Genomic DNA, 21,836 nt, shown 5'->3' on the forward strand with positions numbered 1-21,836 from the left:
CTTACACCTTGTTGGGTATTTAACTTTAGTCCAGTTCTTAAGCACTTAACCGACAGGGTGCAATTCCTTTTAACAATTAATTCCATTTTTTTTAAAGGTGAGATCTGAATTTAATCTCTAAAAGCGATCCAATTTCGGTGACTCAGTCTATCAATTAAACCACAAAACCCTGAACAATCCAGAAAAGGTAGCTAAATTCTCTTCAGGATAAGAATGGCGGGAAGTACGGGCATTTGAAGGTCTGCTAGTTTCCGAGCATGGCCAGGACTTTAGCCAGAAAAGGCTGGAACTGAAGCGAACGGAATCCAACAAGTTTCCGAGCCGCCTGCGCCTGCGCAGTGAAGGCTCGCGGGAGGTCGCAACCCCCCCCACGGCGCCGCCAAAAGCCCCGCCTCCTGCAGGCTCCGCGCTTTGGTGCAGCGCAGCGCGGCCTCCGGTGACTGCGGCGCTGGGGAGGCGACGGACGCAGGCGTCGGGCAGCTCCTTGGGTTGGAGCGGAGGGAGCTGAGGGAGCAGGGCGGCCACTGCCGGAGGAAGAGAGACCCAGGGCGGGACCCGCAGTATCAGCGGTTTCGCCGCCACCGTGGCCTGGGATCATGGACACTGATGCTACTAGTGTCGTTGGTGCCGCCCTTTGGGAATCGGTATCCAAAAGGACGGCGCGGTAAAGACCCAGAGCGTAGAGCCAGAGCGAGTGGACCGAGGCCTCACCTGCAGCCCCGCCCCGAACGTCATCCGGCGGCTCAGAGGCCCCGGGGCTCTGGGAGGCTCCCTCGATATCTCTCCTCTGTCTCACTTGCCCGGCTCTAGGGAAGACCATTCTGGCCCAGCCTCAGAAGGGACCACCCAGTTGAACCTTGGCCAGACTTCTGCAGTAAACACATTTGGGTCCCCCACCCCCACCCCCGAGTCCCCCACCCTCACCTCCGAGTCCCCCACCCCCACCCCCGAGTCCCCCACAAAGGCATGTTTCAACCTGAATTGCATCTGGAATCTGGTGGCTTTGGGAGCTGTGGAAGGAGGCGATTCTGTCCATCAAGGTACCGCTTCAGCCCGCCATCTAACGTGAATCCTGCCAGTTATCAATCTACTGCCTCAGCTCCAAATTCATCCTTCAGGACCTGTCTTGTAATGCTCGGAATTCTCTATAAACCGTGGCGTGTTGAGCCAATGAAGTTTTTTCAGATGGTGCTAGGCGGATACTGTATAGGGAAGAGGGCTTCTGCCCGTGTCAGTGGCTATGCTGTCACTTGAGTCGTGTCTGATTTTTCGCGACCCCATTGACTGTAGCCCGCCAGGCTCCTCTGTCCATGGAATTTCCCAGGCAAGAATACTAGAGTGGCTTGTCATATCCTCCTCCGGGGGATCGTCCTGACCCAGTGATTGAACCCAGGTCTCCTGGATTTCCTGCAGGGGGCTGCTGCTAAGCTGCTAAATCACTTCAGTCGTGTCCGACTCTGTGCAACCCCATAGACGGCAGCCCACCAGGCTCCCCCGTCCCTGGGATTCTCCAGGCAAGAACACTGGAGTGGGTTGCCATTTCCTTCTCCAACGCGTGAAAGTGAAGTCGCTGAGTCGTGTCCGACCCTCAGCGACCCCATGGACTGCAGCCTTCCAGGCTCCTCCATCCATGGGGTTTTCCAGGCAAGAGTATTGGAGTAGGGTGCCACTGCCTTCTCTGCCTGCAGGGGGCAGGCAGGTTCTTTACCCGCTGAACCACCACAGATACAGGGTAGATGAGAGACCATCTGATGGTGTCCCAGTCCCAACCATGCAGGCAGGATGCAAGCTCCCTCAGCCATCTTACAGTAACCCCCACTCCACCCCACCCGCACCCCCGGCCCTAAGCAATCAGTCTTCACCAGGCCCCAGTCCTCTCACCTGTTGTTGGCCTCAGGTCCTCTGAACACTCAGGTATCTAGCCTTCAGCTCTGGAGAGTTTGTCTCCTACTTGCCTGGGGAATGCACACCAGCGCTGGCCTGCGCAGTCCTCTGCTAGCAGGTAGATTGTGACTGCGCCTTTTCCAGTGAGCTCTGAACCTCAGCTTTGGGAGGTGGCCTCCCAAATTTGAACTTCCTTGGATACACTCCTTCAGCCCTGGGATACCATACTGAGTTCTCTTACATCCTTTTTTCATTTGTTGTCATAACTTTTTTTTTTTTTTTTAATTCAACTTTCCCTGTTTAGGTCAATGTGTGGTTTCAGTGTTCTTTATGTTTTTAAATTAACCAATTTATTTATGGCTGTGTTGGGTCTTCATTGCTGCACAGGCGTTTGTCTGGTTGCAGCGAGTGGGGGCTATTCTCTAGTTGCAGTGCACAGGCTTCCCATTGAGGTGGCTTCCCTTGTTGCAGAGCACAGGCTCGGTAGTTGTGGCACTTGGGCTTTGTTGCTCCAAGGCATGTGGGATCTTCCTGGATAAGGGCTCGAACCCTGATCTCATCTCCTGTACTGGCAATTGGATTCTTTACCACTGAGCTGCCAGGAAGCCCTTCTTTATGTTTTTAGTTGTAAAACTTTTAATCTTGATAGAAGTCAGATTCATACACTTAATAAAAATTCTATGTCAGGCAGTGTGCTAGGCGTAACAAGACATGGTACTTGTTTTTTGGAGCTTATTCTCTGTAGAGCGTCACTAAATCCTCATGCACAAATAGACTCAGCATTGCAAAATTCTGAGGCAGAATATTTCAAGCACAAGAGAAGTGATAAGAACCTAAGTGATCATGAACTTGATGTATAGGAGAGCTAGAAAACCAGTGAGACTAGACTTCAGTGACCAAAGAGAGTACAAGAAATGAAGCTGAAGAAGTAAACTTTTTAGGCAAGGGAAGCAGAACTTAAAGTGTCAGGACAGTTATAAGAATGAATGAAAAGAGAAAAGTTGCACCAGGGTAATAGGAATAAACTGGGATGTATGGTCACCCGGTTTATAGGCCATAGCAAAGGAGTCTGGATACTATTTTTTTCTTCTTTTTTTTACTGCTCAAACGTTTCCATTTCACTTATTTATTTTGGCTGCACCCCTTAGCTTGTGGGATCTGTTCCCCAACCAGGGATCTAACCCAGACCTCTGCAGTGAAAGCACCGAAGGAATCCTAACCACTAGACACCAGGAAATTCCACATTGCCACCACCACAAAAAAAACCAAAAACCTCCGTTTTTATTTTTTGGGTGCATGGTATGTGAGGATCTTAGTTCCTCAACCAGGGATTGAATCCAAGAACGTTGGAAGCTCCAAGTCTTAACCACCGGACCACCAGGAAAGTTCCTAGAAATCTTTTTAAATTTGGCTTTCTGACTTAAGTGTTGTGCTTTCGCTTTTGCCTTCAACACTTTCATGATTTTCTGCTCAAGGAAATCCTGCTTGATCCTGTCAAGGACATATTTGGCTCCCATGGACCCACCATAAGTCCTGCTGACATGCTTTTTCATTTCAGACCACCTCATTAGATCTTCAGATCTCACAGCATGAGCCCCCTACCATCTGTAGGCTTTGATGCTTCCCCAACCTTCTTGTAATTCTATCACCAGGAGTCCCAGACAGCCTAGTTTTGTTAGAGGTTGTGTTGTAGACAGCCAACTATGTAGGTCGAACCCTGGTCCATTCTGAAATCCTCTAGATACCGTCCCCTGAAGAGCCTGGATACTATTTTAAGCATGACTGCTTTAAGTGGCTTTGAACAAGGAATTGACATGTTCTGATTTTTTAAATTATCTTTTGGCCATACCACGCAGCATATGGGATCTTCGTTCCCCAAGCTGGGATTGAACCTGTGCCCACACCTCCAGTGGAAGTGTGAATGCCTAACCACTGGACCACCAGTGAAGTCCCAACATGATCTGATTTTAAAAGAACACTCTAGTCATGTGGAGAATGAATTATAAGGAAGCAAAGGTGGAAAAAAGGAGCTAAAGCAACCAATTTTGGAGAATATGATGCACTCGCTGATGGCCAGGTATTCCATCCTTTCATTCCACCCCTAACACACAGAGAACCACAGTGCAAGGTTATGTCGGGAGCGAGGAAGTCTTTATGGAGCTCCTGCTTGGGCCTCGTAGAAATAAGAGAGTAGCCTTTCAGATATCTGTAGTAAATGAATGGAAACTGGGCAAGGGAGTTTCATAACTACATGAAGGAAAGCATCAAAATGTTGAGTGCCCATCATGGGTATGAGGTGTTTTCTTATGTAAATTAAGTGTTGGTTGAATCAGGATGAACCTAGAGATGATCATACTGAGTGAAGTCAGACAGAGGAAGACAAATATGGCACTTCTATATGTGACCTCAAAAAAAAAAAAGATACAAATGAGCATATTTACAGAACTGAAACAGACTTACAGACTTCAAAAACAAATCTATGGTTAACCAAAGGGTTAACAACATGGGGAGGGAGGGATAAATTAGTTTGGGGTTAACATACATGCACTACCATATATAAAATACTAAGGATCTACTGTATAACACAGGCAACTCTACTCAATATTCAGTAGTAGCCTATATGGGAAAAGAATGAAAAAGAATGGATACATATGTAACTGAATCACTTTGCTGTACACCTGAAATTAAAAACATGTAAATTAGCTATTTTTGTTGTTTAGTCCCTCTCATGTCCAACTCTTTGTGATCCCCTGGACTGTAGCATGCCATGCTTTCCTGTCCTTCACTTATCTTCACAAAATTAGCTGTAGCTGAATGTAAAATAAAAAATTTAAAAAAAAACAACAGTGAATCAAATGGAGAGTTAGCAGGGACCCTGCCCCTGGAGGGGTTGTGTTAAGCCAGAGTAGTAATTGATTGGAAGCTATTATACAGTGACATAAACATGTATATGTTCGATGTGTATACATATATATAGATGTGATATAAATGTATATATGTGATATATATACAATGTGCTTGCTCAATTGTGTCCAACTCTGCAATTCCATGGACGTCTACCAGGATCCTCTGTCCATGGGATTCTCCAGGCAAAATAGGGGTTGCTGTTTCCTACTCCAGGGAGTATCTTCCCTCCCAGGAACTGAAACTGCATCTCTCACATCTCCTGCACTGCAGGTGGGTTCTTTACTGCTGAGCCATTGGGAAAACATAATACACACATATATATATATATATATATATGAATACCCTGACATTAATGTAGGATGAATTTCAGAGATCAAAGACTGGAGGAGAAAGGAAATAGAAAAGAGCATAAGAGAAAAATCAGAAGAATTCTCACTGGTGAAAGCAAGCAACATAATTTATTAAGTATGCAAGGCAATGCACTAAGGCTTTTCCATTTCATCTGCGCATAATAAATGAATATGGCTATTTTCATTTGTACAAAACTCTTGTATAAGAAACTTATTTAGGTTATAACAAGTACTGAGCAGCCACACGGTGTTTAAAGCTGACTTGTTACAGAGGAAGGTCCCCCCCCAACCCCACACACACAAAAAACCAAGCCTGTGATGTTATATTATGTACATTCAGAATTTTATTTCAAAACAAAGAACCGTAGTAACAATAATAGAAAAAATCCATTTGGAAATTATTCACAACCTGGTCACTGAGAACTGGGAAAAATTCCATGCTGCATCACTGCCAACCCACTGGTCTGAGCTGGAGCAGAGGTGCAGTTGGAGGACAGTCTCCCGTCACGGCAAAGCCCTGTCCCAAGGCTCTGCGAGTTTTGTACCCAAAGCCTCAGCAACCAGAGGGAATGGTGAGAACTTAGAACCAAAATACTGTCATAGGCAAGGGTTTGACTGAAGGGCTTGAAATATGTAAGCACCAAAGAGGGAAAGGGAGATCAAGTAACATATGAAGGAGGGATGAAGAGCCCAGTCTCCACTTCTAAAAATACTGGATGATCCTGGAGGTGGCCGTGGGCTGCGGCAAATGCAATCCCTCCATCTCAGCAAACCCTCTGGCCACCCCAGATCTATTGTCCCCTTCAGAATGCCTCCCTCTCCCCCATGACGCCCTTCTAGCGCACCCAGGAGGCATCATGTCCTGGTCTCACACTCTTTCCTGTCTTCTCCTGCTGTCTGAGTGGAGAGTGAGTCCTCCACTCTCAGTCTCAACATTTAGGGAGTTCTCTCTGTCCTCTCCAACAAGGAAAGGCAGCCAGATGAGATGGAACTCTGAAGTTTCAAAGAAAACCACTGATGCAGATTCCACCCAGCAGAGGCAGTGTTGTTTACATATACACAAGTCTGAACACTTTATACCCAATAGGGGCCTTAGGAACCTAACAAGATAACCAGCAACTGCTTCGTGACGGTGCACACACATTTACGCTCATGTGTGGGCCTTACCGCACATCCACACAGACTGTCACGTGTGGTCTACAGGAAGGTTCAAGTCCCTCAGAGGACACCTGACATAACACTATGGTAACGTGGTAACAAGGGTAACTTGACACGGTAAACAGACATAAACAAGCATGAGATGACTCTCATGTAATAACACACGTCAACTGGATAATAATCGTTCAGGAAAAAAAAAATTGTCTTCCAGCGCTGAGGTTACAAATTCCAAGTTAGCTATAAACATCTCTAACTTCTTTTAAACCTATGGCTTAAAGCAAAATAAAAGTCAACATCTAAAATCCTCTAAACAACAAACTGAAGAAATAATGAACCTCTACCAAGAACCAAGATTTTTGGTTGCTCACTTGGGAGGCTCTCCCACCAGATGGGTGATAGGAATTTTTTTTTTAATAAAAGTGAGTTTACTACAGAGAAAGAAGCTGCTTGGTCCAGTGAGGGGAGAGAGGATTTGTAGAAATAACCGTCCCTTCTCTGGACTCCATCCAAAATTAGAACCCATAAACCCCTATTAACTAAAATGCCCACCTTAGCAATAATCCTAGATTTCAAGTAATACTACATATAATCTTAAACGAAGAAAAAAGTTCCAAAGGAAACCAATAGCTTCTTTATACAGGCACATGACTTTTCTGAGAAAGTTGAGAGTTTTAATCTGAAGGATAGGAATTGTTTTAAGAGGCAACGTGCAAACCTCACACACCACATCATGCATCCCTCAATCATGCATGACCTTTCTCCCTAAATCCTTCCCTTATTGCACCTTAACCTCTTCGGTATCAAATCTTCCACCCTATAACCTCTCTTGAAGCACCTCCCTCTAACCTCAATTTCCTTATGTTTTCATTATTTGGTAAAATTACTTTATATTTAAAAAAATAAATATTTATGCAATAAAACCAGAAGATAAAATAAATAAAACTCAAGTTAATTTGCTCAGCAGAGCCGTACGGAAGTGAAGAAGGAGCTCTTATGGAATCCCTCTCTGCCCTCCACTCTTAAGTGTACCTGCTTCCTGGTGAGTCTGAGGCTGGAGGAATGGCACCTTCTAGCCCATTCCCAAAAATGCCTTGAGGCAATTTTAGAACCTAAGGGAGCGAGAGCTGGCCAAGTTGTCACATACCAAGTGGCCAATCCCTCCTGAAATGAAGGTAGGTTTACTTGGTCTCTCCTGAACTGAAGAGAATGTCCAAGAAATGAAAATTTTAAAAGCCATTGAACACAACGACTAACCCCAGCTTTGGGATCCTCTGAGCGCCCATCGAGTATGTGGATGAGAAAGGAATGGAGTAGCAGCATTCAGAAACAGTCCTGGGTTACAACCTGATGAGGTCTCCCCGCTTGCTCAGGGGGAGGTTGCTTTTCGTGACGGGAGGGAGGTGGGTAGGAGGCACATCTTAGGCATTGGTGTCCTTCGTGGGCTGGATGCTGTTCATCTCCATGATGGGGCCTTTCTCACCGCGGGTTCCTGTCTGCACCTGCCCTTCAAAGGCTCGTGTAATTTCCTCAAAAGTCCTGCCACGGGTCTCAGGAACTTTGAAGAAGGTGAAGACCCAGAAGATAACGAGGAAGACAGTGAAGACGATGAAAACGTAGGCACCTAAGTAGAACTGGTGAAGAGATACAGAACAGAAGAGTCAGTCAGTTCCCTCACAATCATATTTCCAATAGCCTTGAAGGCATAACCCCCCCTAGACTTCATCAAAACAGTGCAGTCTCTTCAGAGACTTGCTCATGATTTCATTGATAACTTCCTAGATTTCTCTGCAATTTTGTGTCATTCCTTTTCCTAGTCATTAACGTTAGCCATTTCCAAATACCTATTGAGTTTTTAGGACTTTTGATTGACATCACTATTTTTTATTTATTTCTGGCTGCACCAGGTCTTTGCTGCTGTGGTTGGGCTTTCTCTAGTTGCCGTGAGCGAGGGCTACTCTTTAGTTTCCGTGTGTGGGCTTCTCTTATTGTGAAGCATGTGGCAGGTGAAGTCTTCCCAAACCAGGGATCGAACCCTTGTCTTCTGCTTTGGCAGGCGAATTCTTAACCAAAGGACCAGCAGAAAAGTCCTTTTGATTATTTTTTTTTTTAAATCTGGGTTTCTGAAAGACTCACAAAAATTGGAAATGCATCCTAGATGTCCACTGCTAGTTCCTTTATTTAACAAATCAACTCTAGGCCATTTTACAATAGGACCTACCTCATCATTAACATCCTATCCTCAGTGAGCCTTTTGGATCTGGCCATTAATGCTACATCAAATGATGGATTTTAAATATTGATTTGGAATCCTAAGGCCTATCATTGCTATTCTGTTCCTAAGCAGAACTATGTATTAATTGGTTTCAACAAGGGTTGGATGAGTTTTAAGTTACTTACCGTGGCTGAGGGGAAGAGCAGTCCAACCAAAAAGTTGGAGGTCCAGTTGGAACAACCGGCCACTGCCATGGCTGCTGGGCGGGGTCCCTGGCCAAAGAGTTCAGCCACAATAAACCAGGGAATGGGGCCTGGGCCAATTTCAAAGAAGGCCACAAAGACCAGGATGGCCCCAATACAGATAAAGCTCATCCAGCTGTAATTATCCTATGAGAAAGGAACAGAGGAAAGTTAGTATTAAAGACAGCATGCCCAGGTAGGCGTCAGCTTCCCACAGATGAGGACTGATGAAAAGTTCCTTCTATCCCATGATGTAAAGGAGTTACTGGACCTAGAAACCTTGGGCTTTGTTGTCCTTGTTTTTGTTTTGGCTGTGCCATGCAGAATGTGGGATCTTAGTTTCCTGACCAGGGATTGAACCCTCACTCCCTGTGCTGGAGGGCGGATTCTTAACCACTGGACTGTCAAGGAAGTCCTAGCAGCCTTAGGTCTTAGAATCTTAGCAGTATGATCACACGTGTCATTCTGCACATTCTGAGACCATTTCATCAGTCATGAAACCAGACTAATGACCTTAACATCTCTTTGAGAATGAAATGAGACCATGTATTTTATAAGCTATATGTCATATAACTATAGGGATGACAGCAATTTAATTATCTATCTCTGAAAATCCACTTTTCTTAAACCTCTGCACCTATTGCTTCTCTCAAAATTCACTTGTGTAATTGCCAAACCTCGACGACCCACCCCCTCACCTTTCCCAACTTCTCTCTTTCCTTTACAAAGAGTACTCACCTTTAGTAACAAAGAAATTGTCATGAGGATGGAACAAAAAGCCATCCCTCCAAGGCCAATCAGGTGTAGAGTCCTCCTCCCAGCCCTTTCCACCAAGAACACCTAAAAAAATGATTTAGAAAAAGAACCCATGAAACAATGTCACTTTCTTTTTCATGAAGACACTGTATGAGCTACTGGAAGCTGCCTGATCAGCAGCAGGGTACGTGCGATAGTCACACTGCCTCTCTTCTAGCTCTGAGTTAAGAGCATCCTCCATGGTCCCCTCTGTGCTTCCCTTTGCCCATCTTTTCATTCACCCATCATTCAATGCCTCTTTTCCCCCACAGGGAATTACAACAAAAAAAGGTTTAACTAAAAGGCAGCAGGGAGATGGAAGGACATGCCACCTATACTTGAATATGTGTACCAAGAATTCTCCACCCTGCTTGAAAATGATCAAAACATCTGACTTACAGACACCACAGTGAAGATGGTGTTGACCACACCTGCACCGATAGTGGCGTAGACCGGCTCCTGGACACCCGCATCTTTGAAGATTCCTGTCGAGTAGTAGAACACCTAACGGAACAAAAGGTGCTGCTGTGAAATACAGCTGTGCGTAGCAGTTGCACTGAACCCTCAAAAAATCAACTCAAAAGTCACCGAAGTTCAGGAGTACTTTCCAGCAATTTTTTGTTGCTGTTGTTCAATCACAGTATCTTTTCTGCAAACAAATGCTCTTTTGTAACTTATTTTCTTCTTAGTCGTCTTCAACTGCAGCTACTTAGTTCCATTTTTTCCCTCTGAACTATGCTCATTCTTACTGCTCCATTTAGTCTCTTCCTGAAGTCTGCTTTTAGTAACTTAAGAGAGAGCGGCTTAAGTCCTGTTAAGTTTTTCAATTCTGCTTTACCGATAGACTCTCACCCCAACTCCCACCCCCACCAACAATGACAGGCGTTGATGGATCAACTTGATAGTGAAGAAACAGAAGAGAAACCTCAGCCTGCTTGTTTTTAGAACGTGGGCTGGAATTCCAGGCACTGGATCTTTACAAGTGTTTTAGTAAATAACACCAGTGATTATTTTAATTGAATGCACACTATTAAATAAGCTACAGTTTATACTATTCTTATTATTTGGTCAACACTGTGCTAATGTAGGGCTGCCACAACTACCATAACTTAAGAGATGTGGAAACACTGGACTCAGACCTGAAGATAACAAGGCAACAGGATCTAGGTTGCTCAGGCTCTTAGGCTTGGTTTAGGAGTTTATGATTTCACCCAGAATATCTGCCTCCATGGCAGCCCCTATTCAGCAGACTTAAAAAAAAAGTTAGTGTGGTACATTCTGTTTCTTTTGTTCTTATTGTTATTTATCTTTAGTTTTTGGCTGTACCATGCGGCATGTGAGATCTTAGTTCCTAACCAGGGACTGAACTCGTGCCCCCTGCATAGGAAGTGCTGAGTCTTAACCACTGGACTGTCAGGGAAAAGTTCTTCATCAGAGTTTTGATCAACATACACTTCCACATTGGGAGTGACTGTGCAGAAACAAGTCTTCAAAGCCCTACAGCCTAAGATAGAAACCATGTATATTTTCCAAAATAAGATTCAGGCTGTGCTCTTGGAAACTGATATAAGTAGTGTCATCCTCATTAAAAACTGCTGCTCTGGGAGAAAAGCAAGGGTGATCTAATTTAAATTTTGTTTTTTAAAAAAATTCCAAGAATATTTAATAACATAAAGCTTGTAAGGAAAGACATTTGAACAGTTAAAACTAGAGATGAACAATTATGCCAATTCTCCTTATATAAAAGCACACACATCAAAAACCTAACTCAGACATACACACCTCAAGCAAACTTCTTATAATAAAGTCATGCTGCCTGGAACCTTGGAGCCAGGTTAAGCTCACCCCTACATCATCCTACCGAAAGCCAGCTTTACTTTGCTGGGTAAACACTGTCCAGGCTCTTACCTTTAAGGGAGATTAGAAAACATAGTCTGTTCAAAGGTAGGTTGGAAAAGTGACTTTCACCCACCATTTACTGAAGTGGAGGTGGGAAGGGGGAAGGGTCCTGCCTGCAGAGCACTCATCCATCATTTAACTTTCCCAGGGTGGTCTTTCTCTGATCCTGTTCTGCAGGGATCAGACTTGAGGGAAGCAAGCAAGTGCCTGGGGTGTAGAATTGAAGACGGTGGCCTTCTCAGGACCCATTTTATACCTGGACACCTCCCTCTAGTCCCAGTTTCACTGTTCTGGAAAGTTCTGAGTGTACATTTTATTACAGTGGTTTTTCAAATGAGGAAATTTGAGACTGAGATCCATCGGAACCACCCAAGAGGACTTTTCAGACTATCTTCCCTCCCAGGTTCTAATATAACAGCCTCTAATCCCTCAGGGGAAGCACAAACAAGTTTTCTTGTGGTGCGTTAGGGAGAGAGGCTAAGGACCAAATCTTCCCTCCCAGGTTCTAATATAACAGCCTCTAATCCCTCAGGGGAAGCACAAACAAGTTTTCTTGTGGTGCGTTAGGGAGAGAGGCTAAGGACCAACTTACTGTTTTAAGTTATCATGTATTTTTTGCAAAACTGCTTTGTCATAAAATGGTTTGATCACACTGATCATATTATGATGGCAAACCCTCAGCTCATGAATTGGTACTTAGAGGTCTGGAGTATTCTCCATATCCAAATATATCCAAATATTTTATCTGCAAAAGGACAGAGGTGTAGGAATACCTTCTCTGCTCACACCCAGGACTCAAAAGAAGGAAGCAGACTTTTGCACAGAATACCATGGCTACCTGCCCGATGCTAGCTTCCATTTGGCCCCTCACTTTAAACAATCACAGTCACTATTCTAAGTTGTAAAAAATATACACAATGGTAAGGCCAGCTCTGTCTGGGTACCCTCACACCTCCTAATTGCTCCCTAGGGCTTTACACGGATTTCAGTTTGTAAAGTCCTGGGAAAAAACCCCCAAGGTGTGTCAATTCTCAGATCTGCTTGGATTACATGGCCTATGTTATCATTGATGACATCAGCCAAGACAGATCAGAGTTAAAGAGACCTGGATATTTAAAAATGAATGGTTGGGAATTCCCTGGTGATCCAGTGACTAGGACTTAGCAGTTTCACTGTGGTGGCCTGGTAACTCCTCACTTCCAATGCAGGGGGCACAGGTTTGATTCCCAGTTGGAGAAGTAAGATCCTGCAAGCTGAGAGGCACAGTCAAAAAGAAAATAAGCAGTCCAAAACAGAGGATGAATAAAAATTAGATAAATTACGATACTCCATAATGTTAAAAAAAAATCTGGAAGAGGACAAATGTTCATGACAAGTTCTAAGACTAAGGGTGAGAAATTTTTCACTCTCTCATTTTGCCACACAAACGTGTATTATAGATATAACTTTAGAAGATAAATCCAAAGGCAAGTCTAAACCTGGATAATGTGCCTTTTCTGAGAAACCACTACCAGGCAAACATTGTGGGAGGCCCTGGGTATATCAGAAGGTGAGCAGCGGCCAGTGCGGCTCCCCTCTGGTCAGGTGTGTTGTTGTTTAGTCACTAAGTCCTGTCTGAATCTTTGTGACGCCATGGATTGTAGCCCTCCTCTGTCCATGGGATTTTCAAGGCAAGAAAAGTGGAGCGGGTTGCCACTTCCTCCTCCAGGGGATCTTCCTGACCTAGGGATCCAACCCTCATTTTCCTGAATTGGCAGGTGATTCTTTACCACGGAGTCACCAGGGAAGCTGGTCAGGTGATTCCAGTGAAATGGGCTGGACACATCTGCCCCGAATGGACACTCACCGCGTTGATCCCAGAGAGCTGCTGGGAGAGCTGGAGCATGATGGAGATGATGATGGGCTGCCGGTAGTTGGGGGCACGGAAGAGCTCCAGCACTGTGACTTGCTTCTCCTGCGACATCCGCATACTCTCGTCCTTCATCTCCTGGATGTCCTGAGCCACGTCCTCGGTGCCCCAGAGTCTCTGAAGGACTGCGGAAGAGGAGAGGTCACAGATAGGGTGCTGGCTAATGCCTTGCCCCCATGAGACAGCTGGGAAAATGCCACTCTGAGGAGCCCTGTGTCTGGCCTGAACTTGCCTTCTCACCCCTCACCCCATATGACTTCAGAGAAATCAGACAATTCTCCGCTCAGGTTCTGAAGGGCAGGGAAAGGAGCTGACAAGAACCAGATCCAAAACCCTCATCTTAAAACAAACTACAGTCTCGAGGCTCCTACAAAGCATGAAGGATACTCACTCTCCTTTGCCTTCTCCTCCTCCTTTCTGTTAATGAGCAAGAATCTAGGACTTTCAGGGCAAAATGGAAGGGCAGCGCACTGGATGATGGCTGGTAAGATGGTGAAGCCCAGCAGCAGAGGCCACAGATCTTCAGTCCCCAAGATGACTTTTAGACCAAAGATCTAGAAACCAAAGACAGTACTATAAATTCCATACTTTAGAGGCCACATGCTTAGTTGCTCAGTCATGTCTGACTCATTGCGACACTTTGGACTGTAGCCCCCCAGGCTCCTCTGTCCATGGGATTCTCCAGGCAAGAATACTGGAGTGGGTTGTCATTTCCTCCTCCAGGGAAACGTCCCAATCCAGGGATCAAACCAGAGTCTCCTGTGTCTCCTGCACTGCAGGTAGATTCTTTATCCACTGAGCCATTGGGAAAGCCACAAATTGATAAAAAAAAAAAAAAATTCAGAAAATCATCTGGCCTTCTATCACAGGGAAAGATAGCTTTTTCTTTTTCTACCCTACTTGTTTCCTTAGCCATCTACGAGCGCTAGTAATATTAATATCTGAAACATATGCAGTTGAATAAGTGCCAGACATATTTTGTTTGTAAAAATTGAAGCATGGTTGATTTAAGTACCAATGTACAGCAAAGTGATTCAGTTATATATATACACACAAGACCTTTTTAAAATATTCTTTTCCATTGTGTTTATCATAGAATATTGAATATAGTTCCCTGTGCCACACATTATTTTTGGTGACTTTATCTGTGTAAATTCATTTAACGAGCCATGAATGAACACTCAATAAGTTCTAGAGTACCTGGGCCACCAGAATTCCGATAACGATGCCCAGCTGGTTGAGAGTACCAAAGGCACCCCGCAGGGCAGTAGGGGAGATCTCTCCAATGTACATGGGCACGAATCCTGTGCAGAGTCCGCAGAAGAGGCCGATAATCAGTCGGCCCAAAATCAGCATTTCAACTGACTCTGCTATTTTGCAGAATCCCATAAGGCAGCCGCCAGCTATGGCCAACAGGTTGACAATAAGCATTGAGTTGCGCCTGGAAGATTAAACAAAGATAAGGGAAATTTGCAAAACAGAGTCCACCTCTCCCCTTCTTTCCTGGTCACTCTACCATTCTCCAGGCTCATACATCTTTTGGTCAAACTTTTCCACTTTCTAGTATCAGGACATATCTGATCGGGATAATCAGGACTAATGGTTCCTACGCCTCGGCCTACATAAGACTCACCTAGAGAACTTGTCGCAGATTTTCTCCTCTACGTCTTAGCTATCAGGTAGGATTTTAGGAAGCACTTCAAGGCCATTTGTTCTCAAAGTTATCCACAAACTACAGCATCCATCAGCTAGAAATTTTGCTAGAAATTAAAACTGTCCCACTCCACCCCAGATTCATCATTACGCCTTAATGTGGCTGGGGGGTGGGGGAGGAAGATGGAGACGAGTCTTCGGGATTGGTTTTCCCTTGATGGGAATGTTACAGGCTTTCTATTCAAATGCACCATTACCTCCCTGCTTTAAGCCTTAATGCTTGTCTTCAATGCAAAAGGTATAGCCCCCTTCCTTGCACAGTTTCTGGTCAATACCTGCCAAATCGGTTGACAAAGAGTCCGACGGAGAAGGAACCAATCATACCACCCACAGAGAAGATGGCCACAGACAAGGACCACAGGGATGTGAGGAGCACGCTGGACGGGGGTGTTTCTGACCGTTCTTCCAAAGTGTAATTGAGAAAGTCTTTTATGATCTGCCAATTAAAATGGGTGGTGGGAGAAAAGACCATTATAGTTGGATGAGAAAAGATACAAACACTCAGGATCTTCCCCTCCCTAAGAGAACTGTGTTCCAGTTACTTTCTAGGTAGAGAGTCGAGGGAATAAATAGATGGCAATGGAAAAGACAGGTAACACTGGAGTTCATGTTACTAAATCTGAATAACTTAGTTGTCCTGAAAATGCCAGTAGGTAGTAGTACTGATGTACTTCTGTTCAGGGATGATTTCACACCGCACCCCTGCACCCCGACTTTGTAACTAACCTTTAGGGGACAATAAGGGAAGTGTGTCACCAGAGGGTGAGAGGATGAATGGGCCCAGTCCAGGGTGCAGGGAGCCCCTGCCCTGAGCCTCTTGCTTTGATCAATGATTCAATTAGATCCCCACCAATATCATGCCCCATCTCAGTCTTAGCCAAGTGAGCTACCAAGTCTGTCTAAGCATGATAATTCTGGAAACCCTACCTAAAGGAATACTTTCCCCATTCCAAACTCAAAACTCTTGTTGCCTGGCACTCACCGCCTCAGGAGCATTGATGACTCCAGTGTTGTAGCCAAACTGGAAAGAGCCTATGGTAGCAACCGAGATGGCGAAGATCAGAGGTGTGGTGACCTGGGGGGAGGGTAGAGAAGAACATTCCTTAAAATTCTTGATCCATGACTGGCTCTTATTAAGGAGAACGCACTATGAGATTTTTGCACCTTGTTTTATGCCCTGGATACGTTCCAGTGCCTCCCAGTTTACAGTCTCTGGGAACTTGAATTTGTATTCTGCTGTTATCTGAAAATTGTGTAAATCTTCATTAGGTTGAACTGGTTCATAGTGCTTTTCAGGTCTACCACATTCTTTTACTTTTCTGTATATTCATTCTATTAATTTTTGAGTTTGATATTGAAAATTCCAACTAAAAATCTTGATATATCTACTGAAAAAAATTTTAATATATGTGTAACTTCGTTCTGTATTTTCCAAGTCTCCTGTAAATGTGTTATTATACATTCATAATTTAAAAAAGAGAAATACCATGAAGATAAAATTTAAAAAAAGAAAATTAAAAAACAAGAGATTAATGTACTAGAACTCAGCTGGTTGGTAGTATGAAAACAACAACTTAACCGTTTAGGTAGTGAATAAGGAACACAAAAGAACTGAAGAGCTTATCTGGTGATATAGATGATCATGAAGAGTAAACCTGGGGAAATTCTGGAAAGAAAATTTTAGAAGGGACAAGTTAGGAGAACTGGGTTAGTCCATTTGTAAGTATTCAAACAGCAGCCCCAGGTAAATAAATCCCCAGGCAAGCACAGAATTGTGCTCAGGGATAGAAAAAACTGAGGGCAGACAGCAAAGCCTTAGGATTGTTCTTAGAACAGATTATTCTGCGACCAGCTAGAGCCTGTGTAGGCTCACCCGTACCCCAAATTCCACAAAAGCACGAGTGGTACTGATGTGTCGTCATCACCAGGCTGCTCGCAACTCTGGGTCACAGAATCTGCAGGATCCGCCCGCCGTACCACCGTACCCTTCCTTGGTCCCATCTGAAATTCTTCCCGTTCCCTTAAAGAGGTACTGCTATCCCCCACCCACCCACCAGGGGGCGAGAACAAGCTGACTCCCAATCCAAAATGGAGACATTTTGTGAGGGGGCTGTGCTGAAACCAACCCAGTCATCACTCACCTTGTCGGGGATAATTCTAGTAGGTGTGATCTTAATTTCCACCCCAAGAGAGCTCAGTTTTTATGCCTGAGAGCTCCCCGCCCCCGCCAACCCTTTCTCATCTTAAACTCCTTCCCTATCAAGTCAGGCAGTGGCAGGCCTCGAGTTAACAGTTCCCCCAAATTGACCTTGCCTCCACCGGCATCTAAGTACCCCCGAGGCCAGCGGGGGCAGCGCTTTCTATTTCATTCACTCCTTTTAGTAGAAACCTCTTATTTTCTCTCATCATTTAACTCCTGAGGGCCTTCCTACTTTTTCATCCCTTCTCCCATCTTTTATTTTCAGATAAATTACCTTAGTGAAAATGCCCTTCTCCCAGCAAATACCGCATCCACAACACTCAATAATAAATATACTGTGCTGTTACAATCATGGAATTCTCTCTCGTTAGGTAATTCAGGGAATCCCACAAGTCATAGAACAGATGATGGCTGGACACCGACCCGGCACCCCGAAAACAAACCTCAGGTCTTTTCAAGGTCTAAAGCATCAACACCACCATACGCCCCCGATCCCCTGAACGCTCAACTTCACATCCTCAAAAGCATGTAATTGTATTAAAGAAAACACAAACACACACACCCATGTGTGTAATACAAACAACTTCTCCAGGTGACTTTTCCCACACCAAGAAGGTGAATGGAACTGGGATAAATCCTTCATAGGACATGACATCCGAAAAGAATTGTGGAAGTGCGGCACTGCAGGCTGGGAGAGCAATGGGAAAGGCTTCCAGATTGCTAGGTGACTCCGCGGAACAGAGCTCAGCCAACGCCGGTATAGCTTGCCTTTCCAAGTGCAACCCAAGCCGGCAAAAATAACCGGTAACCGTATCGCTCTTACCTTCGTGGTCCCCATGGCCCTAATTTAATTCTTTTCAAATCTTCGATAAAGATCTAGGAGTGGGACTCCAGAGACCCCTCTTCCAGGCAGCAAAACCTCCAAAATGTCCTCTATCGGCGGCAAGTTTTCCTCCAGGTCCTCAGTAGCGGAGCCTATATCTCATGCGCCTATATAAGCTTCGGAGAGGGCGGAGCCCGGGAGACAAGCCCCCAGCCCCACCCTACCCGCCTCCAATCTTTGGAGCTCCTCGTAAGTGTAGACCTCAAACACTGCCCCCTCCCTAGGCAACACCCCCCAACCCACCCTTCAAGCCTGCTTTGAAAAACCACATCCTGCCCCCACCCTACTTCATTTTTTTTTTTTAAAGCTTCTCCTCCTTCCCCGTTTTAAGAGCACGTTTCACAGACAAAATGCTACCAGAAAAACCCTGGAGGGAGGGCAGATACACTTTATTTTTTGCTCTCGCAAGGGCTCAGAATTGAATCAATCCGTAAAAAGGTGAGAATAAAGGCTATCCATATTCGGCAAAGGTCGCTGGATGTGAACAGAAAACATTCATAATCCTATGACTTTATCAGCTGCTCTTTGATTGCAGGCTGTGTCTACAATCTTGGAGGGGAGGGAAGGACAGTCTGGAGAAGGAAAGCCAAAGAAGGAAGAATTGGAAGAGCTTTTGGCTCCACTTGCCCTCTGACTTAGCATAGTCTCTCCTGGGAGAAAACCTGAATATCCAGGAGCCAAACCAATTCTTCCTGGGTTCCAGGAAGCAGAGAATCAGCTGGCCTGGGACACAATCCACACTCCTGAAAATGTTGTTCACCAGCTTCCCACCCAGCTGAATCCCACCCACTCTGCAGTGTTTTGCCCCTAGTCCCATGTTGACAGCATCTAGAGAGAGAACAGCTGTAAGGTTCCATTAAACAGGTATTTTATTTGCAGAGCACAAACTGTGTATCAGAAAGAAGTTGGGGATTCATCATTAGAGAAGATCAAAAAATCCAGGCCCTCAGGAATCGACGGTGCTCCCCTTCTTCCACTTCAAACATTCAAGAGGGACCAGGGCAACTGCTTCTTACACAGCTGGAGAGAACTGCCAACATCCTATTCCTTCTAGGCTGTGAGAGAAAAGCATGAGATACACATCTGATTTCCAAGCCATACAAGAGAAGTGAGCAAGATGAGGAGGAAAAAGATAGAAGGAAAATGAGAGCAGAGGAAGATGAAGGAAAATAAAAGGCCAGTGAAGTGACTCCCATGTGAGAGTAAAGGAAGGGGGACAGTTTAGTTGTAGTTAAAGAGTTGGGTGAGCAATTATGTCAGGCCTTTATGGTGGGAAATTATCAATAGTCAAGTTCCCAATGCCTATTAATCTGTAGCCTAGCAACCCCAGCCGGGGGAAGAGGGGCAGAAACAGGTGAAGAGGTAGAATTTGGCTGGAGGAGTCACTGCTGATAGTGTATCTTCCTTTGGGGTTTTGGTTGGGCACCTGGAATCCAAACTGGCACTACGGGGCCTGAAACAAACCACCTCATGTGGTCTGTCCTTAAATGAGGATTAAAAAAAAAAACCAACTGAAGTATAATTGACTGACATTTTTATATTAGTTTTAGGTGTACAACATACTGATTCGGTATTTTTTATTATTTTGGGGGGATAAAAGTTTTTTGTTTTTATCTTTTTAAACTTTTTCTTCTATATTGGAGTATAGCCGATTAACAATGTTGTGATAGTTTCAGGTGGACAGAGAAGAGAACTCAGTCACACCTGGTTTGATATTTATATACGTTACAAAATTATCACCACTAAATGAAGGCATTATTCAGTCTGGCTGTTAGCGGAGAAAACTGGCGATGAGTGAAACGTGACTTCCAAAAAAACCTTCCCATGAGTCCTGCCTCCCCTCCCCCGCGTCACCCCCCTGTATTCCAGGAAACCCTGAGCCAGGAGGCCCCTTTAGTTACCACAGCAACTGAGTTTAGCAGCCTAAGGACAAAGAATATCCTGTATGGCAGCGCTGCCAGCAGAAATTCAATCTAAGCCATTTATATAAGTTTTCTAAGTGACCACATTAAAATTTTTAAAAGAAAAACATTAGAAGAATTGATTTTCATAATTATTTTATTTGACCTGATAGCCAAAATAATACTATTTGAACAAATAATGTAAGTATATATATTAATATATATTAAATAGTTTACTTTTTTTTCCTAGTAAGTCTTTGAAATCCAGTGTATACATTTCGTTTACGACACATCTCCATCATAGACTCTGTTTTCTACAGCTACAGTAATAAGTCGTTCTAATTAAAACAACAAAGCTGTGTTTGATGGGAAAATATTTTCAGCTGCTTCAATTTTAAATGTACTAAAATGAGCAGTTCAGATGCTCGGTCCCTCCTCAGTCCTGCCAGTCTTGTACGTGCTCATCGGCACCAGGAGGCTGGAGGCTGGACCCAAGGTTCACACAGAGATGCGTGTCTTTTTCTTCATTCTTTTTTAATCTTTGATTTTTATTTATTATTTGTGTCAGAATATCATTCTTTTTTTTTGTCCGCACAGCTTGTGGGATCCTAGTTCCTTGTCCAGCGATTGAACCCCTACCTTCAGCAGTGAAAGCGCAGAGTCCTAACCACGGCACCACCAGGGAATTTCCTCACCATGTCATTCTTAGCTGTAAATCACTTTGTCTTTATTTCTTCTTTTCATTTGCTTTAGAATGGGTTTTTTTTTACTCTTTTGCAAGAGCAAATGGAACCAGCGAAAGAAAAAATAGGTCTTTCGGACCCCTTCATCCACTCAGAGCAGGCTCCAACGTGATTCCAGGAGAATTATTTTCCCTGTATTTATTGAAAGGACAGATGAAATCATTGTGAAGGCCTAGAATTATATCTGTCTCAAATGATTTGTATAAAATCAGAGTAGTGAAACAATTCCCAGGGTCAAGTTTTAGATGTCTGAAACCTGTAGGTTTTTCCTTCTTGCCAGAAGAGGAGGGAGGGTGAAAGGGAGGGAGATCTGAAACCTGCTTGCGGTGGCTCAACTCAGACTGCCTTTAAGAAAGTGGCTAAGTGGCTGAGAGGGATAGAGCAAACTCTTTTTTTTTAAATGGTATTTTTAAACGGTAAACACTGAAATTCAACGGGATCTCAAGAATTTAAGAGTAGGCTGAGCATATTGAGACAATGCTCCTAGAGCAGGTGGGTTTCTCCGAAACCTGATCAGGAACCTGGCTTGTCCCCAAGGTGACAGGGACCTCTCAGTTAAGCAATCCTCATCCTGGGCCACAGATAACAGTTGCTCAAGACGACTGTTTGCTAGTAAAGTGTTGGGGGGATTGGTTGCGGCGGCTGGGGTCTTGGGAGCACTTTGGAAGCAGGCAGCACTAGCTTCCAAGCTCCATGCAGTCAGGAGCCACAGCTCAGACAACCAGCCTCTAGGAAGCAAGCCAGGGAGACCAGCAAACTGTCCTACAGTGGGTCTCCTGTGTCATTTAATTCCTGTGTGGTGTTTTTCCATCTTTACTGAAAACAGGAGGAGGCAATGGGGTGGATAAATTTCAAAATGGAATCTGTTGGGGAGGAATTGGCATGAAATCCCTGCTTAATAGTTTAAGGGAGGTCAGCTTAGAAGAATGGGGATCATGACCTGAAATCTCTTAGATCCAGATGCAGGTATTTGCCACCGAGAATCTCAACCCCAGTTTTGGGTTCCTTTGTCAGAAGATGTTTGGAAATGCGATAACTAA

The 21,836-nt window shown here is 44.5% G+C and overlaps 1 protein-coding gene and 1 long non-coding RNA gene across 2 annotated transcripts; one reads left to right on the forward strand and one right to left on the reverse strand.

The window, feature by feature from the left end:
* Positions 1–5,462: 5,462 nt before the first annotated feature.
* Positions 5,463–18,426, reverse strand: SLC2A3 (solute carrier family 2 member 3). The gene is made up of 10 exons (XM_069585800.1): positions 18,093–18,426; positions 16,052–16,144; positions 15,345–15,505; positions 14,557–14,797; positions 13,748–13,910; positions 13,294–13,481; positions 9,948–10,052; positions 9,492–9,593; positions 8,697–8,900; positions 5,463–7,930 (listed from the first exon to the last, which is right to left on the reverse strand). The coding sequence occupies exons 1-10, from the start codon at positions 18,105–18,107 to the stop codon at positions 7,718–7,720; spliced, it is 1,485 nt and encodes a 494-aa protein (XP_069441901.1). The 5' UTR covers positions 18,108–18,426; the 3' UTR covers positions 5,463–7,717.
* LOC138437840 (uncharacterized) lies at positions 8,105–13,481 on the forward strand. The gene is made up of 2 exons (XR_011256184.1): positions 8,105–11,850; positions 11,950–13,481. It is a non-coding gene; the product is annotated as an uncharacterized lncRNA (long non-coding RNA).
* Positions 18,427–21,836: the final 3,410 nt, after the last annotated feature.

The sequence above is a fragment of the Ovis canadensis genome, chromosome 3, assembly GCF_042477335.2.
Source record: "Ovis canadensis isolate MfBH-ARS-UI-01 breed Bighorn chromosome 3, ARS-UI_OviCan_v2, whole genome shotgun sequence".
In the NCBI taxonomy this organism is placed as follows: Eukaryota; Metazoa; Chordata; class Mammalia; order Artiodactyla; family Bovidae; genus Ovis; species Ovis canadensis.

What these genes read in the sequence shown, in the direction of transcription:
- SLC2A3 (XM_069585800.1), bottom strand. An exon ending in TCATCAATGCTCCTGAGGCG is followed by an intron (nt 15,506 to 16,051) that starts GTGAGTGCCAGG and finishes TTTAATTGGCAG; the next exon opens with ATCATAAAAGACTTTCTCAA. An exon ending in TCGGAATTCTGGTGGCCCAG is followed by an intron (nt 13,911 to 14,556) that starts GTACTCTAGAAC and finishes TTTGGTTTCTAG; the next exon opens with ATCTTTGGTCTAAAAGTCAT.